This window comes from Hypanus sabinus, chromosome 23, assembly GCF_030144855.1.
Source record: "Hypanus sabinus isolate sHypSab1 chromosome 23, sHypSab1.hap1, whole genome shotgun sequence".
Lineage (NCBI taxonomy): Eukaryota > Metazoa > Chordata > Chondrichthyes > Myliobatiformes > Dasyatidae > Hypanus > Hypanus sabinus.
In genome coordinates this window covers 11,178,873-11,192,860 of record NC_082728.1, presented here as the reverse complement: position 1 = coordinate 11,192,860, position 13,988 = coordinate 11,178,873, and the positions used below count along the sequence as shown (strand labels likewise).

The 13,988-nt window shown below is 43.4% G+C and overlaps 1 protein-coding gene across 1 annotated transcript in view; it reads right to left on the bottom strand.

Moving 5' to 3' along the window:
• Nucleotides 1-4,687, bottom strand: part of pycr1a (pyrroline-5-carboxylate reductase 1a) — a 28,940-nt gene extending 24,253 nt beyond the window's left edge. The window contains exons 1-2 of the mRNA XM_059948383.1: nucleotides 4,447-4,687; nucleotides 9-79 (exon numbers count right to left, since the gene is read on the bottom strand). Of these exons, the coding sequence (XP_059804366.1) occupies nucleotides 9-79; nucleotides 4,447-4,513 (138 nt within the window). The 5' untranslated portion in view covers nucleotides 4,514-4,687. The remainder of the gene's footprint in view (nucleotides 1-8; nucleotides 80-4,446) is intronic.
• Nucleotides 4,688-13,988: the final 9,301 nt, after the last annotated feature.

Sequence of the window (13,988 nt, the reverse complement as noted above, 5' to 3'; positions counted from 1 at the left end):
AGTCCTACCCTCAGGCCTCCAACGGTAGGTAGATCAGGATCTGGTGAACTTGCTATAACCTTGTGTGCAGCCAGGACCCCTGAGGAAGAAAAACAAAAAATTTACAAAAATGAAGTCCTGGTAAATGGACTTCTCAATCGCAATTAGGCAACTTGCTTTAAAATCACGTTTATGTTTAATTTAGACCATAGACTGTAAGACGTACAGTTGCAAGAAAAAATGTGAACCCTTTGCAATTATCTGGTTTTCTGTATTAATTATTCATATGTGGTCTGGTTTTCATCTGAGTCACAATAATAGACAACCATAATCTGCCTAAACTAATAACACTCAAACAATTGTAATTTTCATGTCTTTATTGAACACATTGATTAATCATTCACAGTCCAAGTAAGTGAACCCTTGAATTTAATAACTGGTAGAACCTCTTTTTAGCAACAATAACCTCCACCAGATGCTTTCTGTAGCTCCTGATCAGACTTGTACAACAGTAAGGTGGGATTTTTGACCATTCCTCCATACAAAACTGTTTCAGTTCATCAATATTTCTAGGATACCTTGCCTGAACAGCCCTCTTCAGGTCATGCTACAGCATCTCAATTGGTATAGGTCTGGACTCTGACTTGGCCATTCCAAAACACAAATTTTCTTCTTTTTAAACCATTCTGTGTTGATTTACTCTTTTGTTTTGGATCATTGTCTTGTTGCATCATCCAACTCCTATTAAGCTTCAGATGATGGACTGCTACCCTGACATTATCTTGATACAATTTTAAATTCATTATTCCTTCAATGATTGCGAGCTGTCAAGACCCTGAGGCAGCAAAGCAGCTGCAAACCATGATGTTCCTTCCACCATGCTTCACAGTTGGGATGAAGCTTTGGTGTTAGTGTGCATTTCTGCCAAAATGTTTTAACTTCTGTCTCATTTGTCTTAATGCATAAAAGCATGCAGACATGGTCATGTTGTTCAGACCAAACATCAAAGTAGGGAAGAAATTTGATCCAAGTGACTTTGACCATGGAATGATTGTTGATGCCAGACAGGGTGGTCTGAATATCTCAGAAGGTGCTGATCCCCTGGGATTCTCATATACAATACTCTCTAAAGTTTAGAGAGCAGTGTGAGAAAAAAAATCCAGTGAGCAGCGGTTCTGCAGGCAAAACACTTGCTAATGACAGGACAGGGGACAATAGCAGACTGACAGGAAGGTGAAAGCAACTCAAATAACCACTGGTGTGCAACTCTGAATGCACAAGATGGGCTACAGCAACAGATGACCCACATACACTCAGTAACCACTTTATTAGGTACAGAAGGTATCCAATAAAATGGCCACAGTGTACATTTCTTTAAGCATTACAGTACATCCCACTGTCTTTAGTTTCCTATGACGGATCTTTAGTGTATGCATCCTCCATCCCACCAACACTAAGAATGTAGTCTTTAATTACCTTGAGCTCTTTACCTCTCACGATGTTTCTCAAGGCTTCCCAATACGAAGGAACTCAATGGAGAATAATTTATTGTTGATTACTTAAGGAGCATTGGCACAATCAACTCCAACATCTTTAGTGCAACCAAATATTAGGAGATGAGGACAATTGGCAGCCAATGGTTTCCAAGCAATGATTCTTAGAGTCATAGAGCACTACAGCACAGAAAGAGGCCCTTTGGCCCATCAGGTCTGTGCTGAACTGTTATTCTACCTAGTCCCATCGACCTGCATCTGAACCTCAGCTCTCCATATGCCTCCCACCCACCCACTTCCGCTGGCAGCTTGTTCCACGCTCGTACCACTACCAAATGAAGGAGCTCCCCCTCCTGGGCTCCCCTTAAACAGTGCACCTTTCACCATTAACCCATGACCTCTTGTTTAAGTCTCACACAACCTCAGTTGAAAAACAACAGCTTGCTTTTAAGTTCAAGTTTATTGTACACATGTATACCATGAAAACAAAGCGGACTAAGGTGCACAACACAACACAAAGTTAATATTACCACAAATAAATTAATATATAATCAGATGCCACACAAACAAAGTGCTGGAGGAACTCAGCAGGTCAGGCAGCATCTGTGAAAATTAATAAAAAGTCAGTATTTCAGTTCAGGACCCTTCATCAGAACATTGCAAGGTGCTTTTACAACAGAAATCAAAAAGTAAACAGTATACACAGAAGTGATGAGACCTGGGTGGTGGCAGGGTCTCACAGTCTTTGGGGGGGGGGGGGGGAATGAGGCTGTGGAGGACAAGTCATTGGGTATATTTAACTTGGTAGTTGATATCTTCTTGATTGGTAAAAATCTCAAAGGTTACAGGGAGAAGACACTTTCAAGGACTCTGTAACTCATGTACCCAGTATCATTTATTTATTTTTTTATTATTATTGTTTCATTCTGTATTAGCAGTTTGTCTTCTCTTGCACGTTGGTTGTTTGTCTTTGTGTGTACATTTTCATTGATTCTATTGTATCTACTGTGAATGTCTACAAGAAAATGAACCTCAAGGCAGTCATTTGATAATAAACTACTTTGAACTTTTGGAGCTTGAATAGGGTTGAGAACATTAATAAATCAGTCATGATCGAATGGCAGAGAAGCCTAATTCTGCTCCTCTGTCTTACGCTGATGTGTTTGCCCTCGTTGTAAGCAAACTTCTGAAAAAGAGCAAGCTGCCAAGATAAATGGAAAGACCAGGAGTGATTACTGGACTCTGAAGTGGTTTGAACAGAATTACTAAAAAGGAGTAGCAATTTAGAAGGAAATAGGAATACTCTGCTATCAGTGATGTTGTAGGACAGGGAATGCACCAAACATGAAAACCACAGCAGTGGAGAGCTGAAGGGAGGCTGACACCTGTGCAAGACTGTATAAATGGGTTATTTATAGTTAAAAGTCTGATCCACTGAGAAATCCAGGCAGAAATAGACTGACAGGGGGGCTAAGAAGCTGCATAGTGGGACAAGAGGGCTAGGCGCCAGTTTAATTCAAGGGAAGTTTAGTGGTTAGTGTTAACATTATTGCAGCACCAGTGGCCTGGGTTCAATGCTGCCACTGTCTGTAAGGAATTTGCAAATTCTCCCTGTGAACGTATGCGTTTCCTCCAGGTGCTCCAGTTTTCTCCCACATCCCAAAGACGTATGGATTAGTAGGTTAATTGGTCCCACGGATGTATTTGGGAATCGCGGGCTCATTGGGCCAGAAGGGCTTGTTATCCTGCTGTATCTCTCTATAAAATATAATATATATAATTGCCAGACATGGGAGGGAGGTACGGGAAGACCAGCAGAAAAAAAAATGGGCCGAAAATGGCAGATGGAATTTGATGCAGACAAGTGTGAGGTGCTGAACTTTGGGAGGACAAACCAGGGTTGGACTTACACAGTGAATGGTAGAACACAGTGGTCTGGGAATACGGATCCACAATTCCTTCAAAGTGGTGTGGTAGGAAGTTAGTGTTGTAATGGGAGCTTTATGGCACACTGGCCTTCATAAATCAAAGTACTAAGTACAGCAGTTGGATATTTCGTTGAAGTTGTAGAAAACATTTATGATACCTAATTTGGAGTATTGCTTGCAGTCTGGTCTCCTACTCACAGAACGATATCAATAAGGTTAAAAGAATACTGTGAAAATTTACAAGGATGTGGCCAAATCTTGAAGACCTGAGTTATGGGGAAATGTTGAGAAGACGAGGGCTTTCCAGTATAAGACTGAGCCTGGGGCAGATTTGACAGGTATCCAAATTTTGAGGATCGAGATGCGGTAAACGTAAGCAAGCTTTTTCTTCTAAGGTCGGGTGAGACCAGAAGTAGAAGTCATAGATTAAGGGTGAAAGGTGAAATGTTTTAGGGGAATATGACGGGAACTTATTCACTCAGAGGGTGGAATGAGCTGGTAGCAGAAATGGTGGATGTGGGTTCTATGACTAAGAGGTGGTTAGATACCGGGTGTGGGTGGAGGTTTATAGTGCTGAGGGACAGAGCGAGAGATGGAGGAGGACTCGATGGTGGTACCCACAGACTGGGAAGAATGGTGACCAGGAACACAGTGGAAGTGACGGAATACGAGAGACTGATTTAAGGTGCAGGAGATATTAAGAGGACAAAGAGACAACGGACGAGGAGACAAAAATCGTAAAAGAGAAGGGTGAGAGATAGGATAGACAGAGAGGTACAGGTGGCCCGAACAATGGAAGGGAGATTGAAGTCAGGGTCAGAGCCCAGAAGGAGTTCGGACCTCAGTGGACCCGTGTGTTTTAAAGAGAGAACAACGTTACCTTTGTCTGATTTGCACTGGAAGAAGTTATTACTGTGCTTTTTGGACATGGTACAGATGGAACTGGAAATAATAAACTGGTTAACATTACCACGCGTATGAAACTTCCCTGTGGATCAGCTCATCCCAGATCTACCAGGGAAATCTGTCCTGTGTCTTGCACTCACCTGCGGCCGTGAATCCACGAGCCAAGGCGAAGGCCAGCTGGCCCGCTCCAATGAACCCAACACTCATCCCCTGGATGCACAGGGCGCTTCGAATCGACTCGGCCAGTCCCGGTGACAATAGGGCAGCGGCTGGAAAGTGCGCTTAAAGCCCCCAAACCGCAGGCTGTGAACACCTTCCCCAAATACCCCGTCCGGTCAACGTGGCTCGGAGCAACCAAACCTGCTAAAGGCCGACAGCCGCACCCGCCAATGGCATTGCGAGTGGCAGCCAAAGCCCGCCCACCCTGCTTGCTGTACACCAATGGAGAGCGAGCAGGGCAGGCGATTGCTGCTACAGACACTCGGCATTGCATCATTCGACATCCTGGTCCAGAGCCGCGCGGAAGCGGTTCAAATATTGACTTTGCATTCCGAAAGTTATACAGTGGGGAAACAGGCCATTCGGCCCGACTTGTCCGTGCTGACCAAGGTGCCTACGTGAGCTACACGCACAAAATGCTGGAGGAACTCAGCTAGTCACGCAGCATCTATACTGGGGAAGAAGAACGTTTAGGACGAAGGGTTTATTCCGCTCCATAGATGCTGCCTGACTTGCTGAGTTCCTCCAGCACCGTGTGTGTGTTATTCAAGGGCGACACAGCAACACAGTGATCGCGCGGGTTTCCTCCCACAGTCCAGTGTGGTTGGAAGGGCCTATTCCGCAATGTATCTTAATCAATAAATTATATATATATTGCCTACGTTGACTAGTGTATTTGTATGCGTCTGGCCCGCATCGCTAACCTGTCTAAATGTCCTTAACATGTATATCTCTACCACCTTGATCCATACATTCACCACCCTCTGTGTGAACAAGTTGCCCCTTGGGCCCCTTTTAAGTCTTTCACCCTCTCACTTTAAATCTGTTTTAGACTCCCCCACCCTGGGAAAAAGACTGAACATTCACCTTATGATTCCATCTACCTCTGTAAAGTCACCCCTCAGTGTCCTACGCTCTGGGAAAGAAAGGCTCTAGCTAGCCCACCTCCCATTATAACTCTAGCACCCCAGGCCCAGTAATATCCTTGTGAATCTTTACTACACTCTTCCATTTTAAGCATAAGAATCTAGTCAGGGGTTCCCAACCTGGGCTCCATGGACCTCTTGCTCAATGATATTAGTGCATGGTATAAAACAGATCGGGAACTCCTGTCTGAAGTGAACATTGATGAAAGATTGCTGCCGGAGCTGTACATTCAGGATTAGAGAAGTTTCTTACTAATTCTCATCCTGAAATCGTAATCCAAAACGCATCTGAACTGAAGGTTGGCGGTGCTCTGGGTAGTGTAGGAGGTTGTGATAGATTACAGAAGGCCAATGATACAATGCAGGGCAGGGCTGAGAAGTGGCAGATGGTGTCCAACCCAGAAAAGTGTGAAGTGATACACTTGGGAAGGTGGGACTTCAAGCAGAGTTAATGGCAGGAGAACACACTGCTAGAGGGTAGTGAATCTGGAATGGTCTGCCACAGACAGCTGTGGTGGCCAAGATCATGGGTATATTTAAAGCAAAAATTGATAGTTTCCTGATTGGTCAGAATATCAAAGGTTATGGCGAGAAGGCAGGTGTAATGGGTTGTGTGGGATCCGGGATCAGCCATGATGGAATGGTAGTGCAGACTCGATGGGCTGAATGGCCTAATTCTACTCCTATGCTTTTTCATCTTAACAGAGGAATCTTAGAGTCCACATACCTAGATCCCTCTAAGTTTCTACGCAAGTTGATAGGGTGATTAAAAAGATGCATAGTGTGTTGGTCTTCTTTAATTAGGGGGATTGGGTTCAAGAGCTGCGAGGTAATGTTGCAGCTCTATAAAGCAAAGCTCTGGTAAGGCCACACTTATATTGTGTTCAGTTCTCGTCCCCTTATTATAGGAAGGATGTGGAAGCTTTAGAGAGGGTACAGTGGATGCTGCTTGGATTAGAGAGCATGTCATAGGAGGATAGATTGAGCAAGCTAGGACTTTTCTCTTTGGAGTGAAGGATGTGAGAAGACTTGATAGAGGTGTATAAGATGATAAGAGGCATAGATAGAGTGGACGACTAGGGCGTTTTCCCAGAGCAGAAATGCATAATACGAGGGGGCTTAATTTTAAGATTCTGCCATTTGGCGCCATTTTCATCTTGAGAGGAAGTCTCTGGCTGTCCACTTGATCTATACCTCTTATCATCTTAAACACTTCTATCAAGTCTCCTCACATCCCCCTTTGCTTCAAAGAGAAAAGCCCTCACTCACGTAACCTAACCTTATAAAACGTGCTCTATAATCCAGGCAACATTGTTGTAAATCTCCTCTGTACTGTCTCTAAATCGTCTCCATCCCTCCTATAATGAATACAATAACCAGAGTTTGATAGAGCTGCAACATTACCTTGTGCCTCTTCAACTCAAACTTCCGACCAATGGAGACCAACACACTATGTGCCTTCTTAACCACCTGATCAACTTGCATGGCAAATTGGAGGCATCTATGGACGTGAACCCCAAATACCTCTGCTCCTCCACGCGGCTGGGGATCCTGCCATTAGCAATTTTCCTTAGAACTTTGGGTGAGCGTGTCCTTGATGAAACGTAGTTATGTGAAAAAGACACATGGAGCAATCCCTCAGTGGGAGGATCGATGGATGCTGTCTGAACAACTAGACTTGGGCAATGTCCGAATGACAAAATCGTCAAAGTGGGATGGGTTGGTGCAGAGTGATCACATCAAAATCCTGAGAAGTCACCATCAGACCCCTGAACCAACTTGGATAACTTGACTCAGCACAACTCTGAATTGATTCCACAACTAACACACTCACTTTCCAGGACTCTACAACTCATGCTCTCTGTATTATTTATTTGCACAATTTGTCTTCTTTTGCACTTTGGTTGTTTTGTCAATCTTTGTGTGTTAATGCATAGTTTTTCATAAATTCTATTGCATTTCTTTATTTTCCTGTAAACACCAGTAAGAAAATTAATTCAAGATATTATATGGCATGAGATATAAACTTTGATAATACTCAAAGTATGAAAAAAAGCTTGTATCGAGCCTTGTATCTGTCCCTTGTGTAAACAGTGGAGTAGGGGTGTGAAGCTGGTAATGAGGTAGCATTCAGAACGATTCACACAAAACGCTGAAGGAACTCAGCAGGTCAGGAATCATCTATAGAAATACATATACAGTCAATGTTTCAGGTTGAGATCCTTCTTCTGGGCTAGAAAGAAATGGGGAACATGCCAGAGTAAAAAGGTGGTGGTGGGAGGATAGCTAGAAGATGATAGGTGAAGCCAGTTGGGTAGGAAACGTAAAGGGCTGGAAAGGAAGGAATCTGATTGTAGAGGAGAGTGGACCATAGTAGAAAGGGAAGGAGGAGGGGACCCTGGGGCAGGTGATAGGCAGGTGAGAAAAGGTAAGAGGCCAGACTGGGAAATAGAAGTGGGGGGCAGAAACTTTATTTTTACTGGAAGGAGAAATCGATATTCATACCATTTGGTTGGCAGCTACTCAAATGGAATATAGAGTGTTGATCCTCCCACCAGAGGGAGGCCTCATCTTGGCTCATATGTTGGAATGGTAATTAAAATGTCTGGCCACCAGGAAGTTACACTTTTGACGGATGGAGCGGAGGTGCTCGATGAAGCGGTTCCCCCATTTACGATGGGTCTCACCAATGTGGAGGAGGCTGCATCAGGAGCACAGGACACTATAGATGACCCCAGGTTTGGAGGTGCAAATGTTGCCTCACCTGAAAGGATTATTTGAGGCCCTGAATGGAGGTGAGGGAGAAGGTGAATGGGCAGGTGTAGCATTTTTGCCACTTGCAGAGGTAAATGCCATGAGGGAGATTAGTGCTTAGGGTTGAGCGGTCCTTTGAAGGACTACTGTAATTGAATGAAATGCAAAATAGAGAATAAATTCAGGTAAACAGTTCAACATAGATCAGAAACGAATTCTATTACCTTCAATTCCAGATAGATTAGTGTAAACAATTTAACTAAGCCATGCTAGAACTAAAAATAAATTCCAGTGGTTGGGAGTTAGCAAAGAACCTACAGCTATTCTGTAAAGTTGATGATTTTTCAATAAAAGTGGTTATTTTATCTGGATATTTCTTGGCTCACAAATTGTTTTATTACGGAGATACCACATTGTTTTTATCAATGAAGAGGTCACGATGGAGAATCTCTGACTGAATAGCAGGAACTCTGAGGACGCTGACCTTTTCCCTCCAAATCAGGAGAATCTGTGCTCCAACGTTTACAGTCCTTCTAACTGTAGACCTCTCCAAGAGGGTTACAACCTTACCGTGGTTTGGAGGCTTGTGTGCCTCAAGGACCTGGAGAGCTATATTTGCTAGAGTCAGAGCCTTGTGCTTTGGCTCTCGGTAGGGTCAAAAACAATTGTGCTTGAAACAGCAATGAAAAATTCTTCTACACAGGCAGAGATGGAGGACCTTCATCACTGCCCTAAACACCAGCGGCATAACCGGCAGGAGGTAACTGTAGAGCACTAGCTGAGCAAAAATAATTAAGAGTTCATGTACAACGTGTGACAGAAAATATAGTTTAACTCGGAGATGCATGAATGATAGGAAAATGGAGGGCTATGTAAGAGGGAAGAACAAATAAAACTGAGAGCATGAGTATTAGTCCTTGAATGTGTGTTGGTTGTGGAATCAGTTCAGAGTTGTGGTGAGTGAAGTTATCCACGATGGTTCAGAAGCTTTCAGAGTAATCATTCAGGTGCTAACAAACCATCTGACTTTGACTATTTTGTCAGTAGACATTGGCCCTCCCTTTCAGAGTTACTGCTGCACGTGCCTAAGTTAAAAAGTCAGCACATCATTGTGGGCTGAAGGGCCTGTACTGTTCTATGTAGGTTTATGGATGTTTATCATTTAGCACAAATCAAAGGATGTAAGAACTTTGTTTCAGGGAGAAATAAGCGTGAGGGGTCACGTCTGAGACTTGGAACAGAGCTCTTGCATGAAGAAGTCCGAGTACAGAGTAGAAGGAGGAATAGAACAATGCCTTTGTAGTTATTTCTCACCTCCTGTCATCACGGGGCAGAACGGTCGCGCATCACTTTACAGCGCCGGCGATCGTCGACGAGGGTTCAATTTCCGCAGCTGCCCGTGAGGAGTTTGTACGTTCTCCCCCTTCCCCCCCCCCCTGACTGTGATGCTTTCCTCCGTCAGCTCCAACAAACACTTACAGCTCAGGGTTAGTGAGTTGTGGGCGTGCTCTCTTGGCGCTGGAAACATGGTGACACTCGCGGGCTGCCCAGCACAGTCCTCGCTGATTTGATTTGACACAAATGAAGCATTTATTTCATTGTATTTGTATTTTTGATATTTTGTTGTACATGTGACAAATAAAGCTAATGTTAACCCATACATTCACATAGTGTGTTCCAACCAAAGAATAACTTTATTTTTCAGTGCAATTTTGTTAAAAGCATTTTACAAGTGACACATGTGACCAAGGATGAATTTCTACCCAAGTCACATTTAAAACTGTATAGCAGGGAACACAGAGACGATTAACTGAGATGGAGTTGTATCGTATAACGCTGCCCAAATCAGCAACACAAATGTATAGTACATCTATAGCAACACACATGAAATGCTGGAGGAACTCAGCAGGTCAAGCAGCATCTAAGGAGGGGAATAAACAGTCGACCTTTCAGATTGAGATTCTTGATCAGGACTGGAAAGGGGCAGAGGTCAGTATAAGAAGGTAAAGGGAGAGGAAGGAGTACAAACTGGTTGGGGGAGGAAGTGGGTGGGTGGGGGAGGTGGGATGAAGTGAGAATCTGGGAGAGGTAAAGGGCTGCAGAAGAAGGAATCTAATTGGATAGGAGAGTGAACCGGGGAGAAAGGGAAGGAGGAGGGACACCAGAGGGAGCTGAGGTACATTTATCAGGATGACATACCCTGATGAAGGGTCTCTGCCCAAAACGTCAACTGTTTATTCCACCTACAAAGATACTACCTGACCTATTGAGTTCCTCAAGCATTTTGTGTGTATTGCTCTGGATTTCCACATCTGCAGAGTCCTTTGTGTTTAAGAGAATACAGCTTCAGCAACAGGCAGGAGTAGTTCATTAAAATTCGAATCGCAAAGTAATGGCATTAAGCATTATACACAAATTAAGCATATACATCCAAGGTTAATGTCTTCGTTTGGCATCTAGTGAGTGATCCTTTATCAGAAGTGCTTTGCTAGTTGGGTCACACTGCAAATTAAAGCTCCATTTCTGTGTGTCCAAGTTGATATTAAAAGCCAAAAGGACCTTTCCAAGTGTGTAACAGTGCGTCTCCAAGAGAGCAGGCCAGTATCTTCCTCTGACAGAGAGCAGGTAGGAAGCTCATTCACCCTGTTGGAGGTGATGAGACTTCACTCTGCAAAGTGGCTCTCAGATACAGGCAGGACTGACTGCACCAGAAGGAATTTGCTGCTTGTGGAGTTCTTTAGGACATTCTCAGCATGTGAAAGTACTTTTAAAAAGGCCCTGTCAAAGGCAAGAGGCATCTTTCACAAAATGCTGGAGTAGCAGGCCAGGCAGCATCTATGAGAAAGTACAGTTGACATTTTGGCCCGAAACGTAGACTGTACTTTTTTTTTCCCCCATAGATGCTGCCTGGCCTGCTGAGTTCCTCCAGCATTTTGTGTGTGTTGCTCGGATTTCCATCATCTGCAGATATTCTCTTGTTTGAGGCACCTTTCACCCTCTTCTCCTATCAGATTCCTTTCTGTCCAGCCCTTTACTTCTCCCACTCACCTGGTTTCACCTATCACCTTCTAGCTAGTCTCCTTCCCCCTCCCCCCACCTTTTTGTTCTGGCATCGACCCCCCCACCTTTCCTTTCCAGTCCTGAAGAAGGGTCTTGGCCTGACACGTCAACTGTTTATTCACTTCCGTAGATGCCGCCTGGTTTAGCGTTTTGTGTGTGTCTTTCATACAAGTTTGTCAGGAATAGAAGAGAAGCAACCGCAGTGGCTGGGGGAGAAAAACAGCATTTACTGTTGTTGCTGCAGTGTTCTGGGTTTGTATCAGTCTCTTAAGTCCTTGTTTCAAATGCTATACCAGCAGCACGAGATCCAAACCGAAATATTATCCCCCTTCCATATTTCCACTTGCATTGCTGTACCTGCTGGGAATTCCAGCACGTGCAGTTTGTTTCGAAACAGACTCCTTATACCTCTGTAATCCGACACAAAGTGTAAGATAATAAATAAATTTTATTTTCATCACACAGTAGACAAATTAATTATAACAGTTGCTATTATTCCAGGATGGATTAAGGTCTTAATTGCAATTTTTACTGCATAGTTTTTTTCAAAATAACATTAAATAATTTACACTTGATATTGCTAAGAGTTAACTGCATTGTAACGTTGCATGCTCTGCTAATTAATATTCATCCTGATTAACATATCAAAGTAGTAAATCTGTGCAAGTAAACGCTTAAATTGCATCCATACATTCAGATTGAGAAGCCTGATTTTACCCAGAAAAAGACCGTAACAACAGATGTTAGATATTTGAAAGTATTGAGGTCTCCAGTCATACTGTGCATGCTGCATTGAGCAAATTCTGTTTAACAGGCCTGGTTGGACACCCTGTTTAGCTTCAGCCTCATTAACACGCTGATTCAGCTAAAACATAACAAAGGAAAATCTTTTCACCAGCAAGCTCTGGCTGAAAGCCAAGCCTAATGCAAGCAGCAGAAAGCACGTACAGCACACGATCTACCTTACCCAAATAAAGTCTGTACCAGTGAGACATTACACTTACATCCTGAGATACACACTCTGGGAGACAGTTTATCTTATCAGGTAAACACCCAAGTACTTTTAGGTATGACTAGTTGCTGCTGGTGGATTGAGTGTAAATGGCTTTTATTTACTTAGAGATACAGTGCACGGTGGGCCATGCTGCCCCAGCAGCCCCTGACAAACCTGATTTAACCCTAACCTAATCATGGGACAATTCACAATGATCAATTAACCTATCTGGTGCATCTTTGAACTTTGGGAAGAAACTGGAACCCCCGGGAAAAACCCACACATTCCACAGGGAGGAGAGCACGTACAAACTCCTTGCAAAGGACATGGAATTGAACTCTGAACTCCGACACCCAGAGCTGTATTAGCATCACACTAGCCTCCACGCTACAGAGGCGCCCTATGTGGGAAAATAAAATTCTGCTTGTATGAGTTTGTACAAACAACAAATTTCCAGGCATACTCTATGCCAGTGATATTAAACCTGATTCTGATTAAGATTAATTTTAGGAGGACCAGTATATAGAAGCAAGGATGTAAGGCTGAGGCTTTATAAAGTATTGGTGAAGCCACAATTGGGAGTATTGTGAGAGGAATAGGGCCCCTTATCTAAGAAAGGATGTGCTGGCATTGGAGAGGGTCCAGAGGAGGTTCGTAAGAATAATCCCAGAAATGAAAGGGTTAACGTGTGTAGAGCATTTGATGGCTCTTGGCCTGTACTTGCTGGAGATCAGAAGAAGGAGGGGGAGAGCTCATTGAAGGTTATTAAATATTAAAAGGCCCAGACATACTGGATGTGGGGAGGATGTTTCCTATAGTGGTGGTGTGGCACAGACTCAGAATGCAAGGATGACCCTTTAGTTCAGAAATGAGAAAACATTTCTTTAGCCGGTGCAGGGTGAATCTGTGGAATTTATTGCCAATGACAGCCGTGGAGGCTAAGTCATTGGATATATTTAAAGCGGAGGTTGATAAGTTTTTGATTGGGAGGGATGTCAGAGGTTACAAGGAGAAGGTAGGAGAATGGGGTTGAGAGGGCCATGATGGAATCCAGAGTGGACTTGAGGGGCCAAATGGTCAAACTCTGCTCCTAAGTCTCACGCTTCACTTGATTTAAACCATGGAGCTGTAACACCTTTCCCTCACTCTACATATAAAACGCAAGTTCGAAAGATGCCAACATTTTGCATCAACAGTTTGGGACACTCCATGTATTTGTAGGGTGTTCCAGGCAGGGGCACAGACAACTCAATAAAGTTTTATGGGACCTAATGAATGCACGCACACACATTCACCCCATAACATTAAGGAATTGGGTGCAGGCCCTTTGATGAAACCTGGCAAATTTAAATTCATGCCTGTTCCGCTAGAATCAGGAGTAGGATTAAAATGAGTCAGCCTGGTCTAAAGAACCAAATTAATTCAGAGCTTCAAAATACATTTCTACATAGTAACACCGTGGCTGTGTTTAATTATTTCAGTGTGATCACAGAATGAAATATAATGACAAGGGTGAAATGGGTCATTACAAGGTCTTGAGGTCTATTTCCAGAGGAGTTGTGTTAAGTTACACCATGAATATTTGTACAATATTGGTCTCTATATTGGTAAAAAGTTATAGATCGATTGGAGAAGGGACAACCAAGTCTTATCAGAATGGGAGATGATAAGCTGTTAGGGAAAATAAACAAATGAATTCTTTTAACTGGACAGAAAGAGACTCATACAG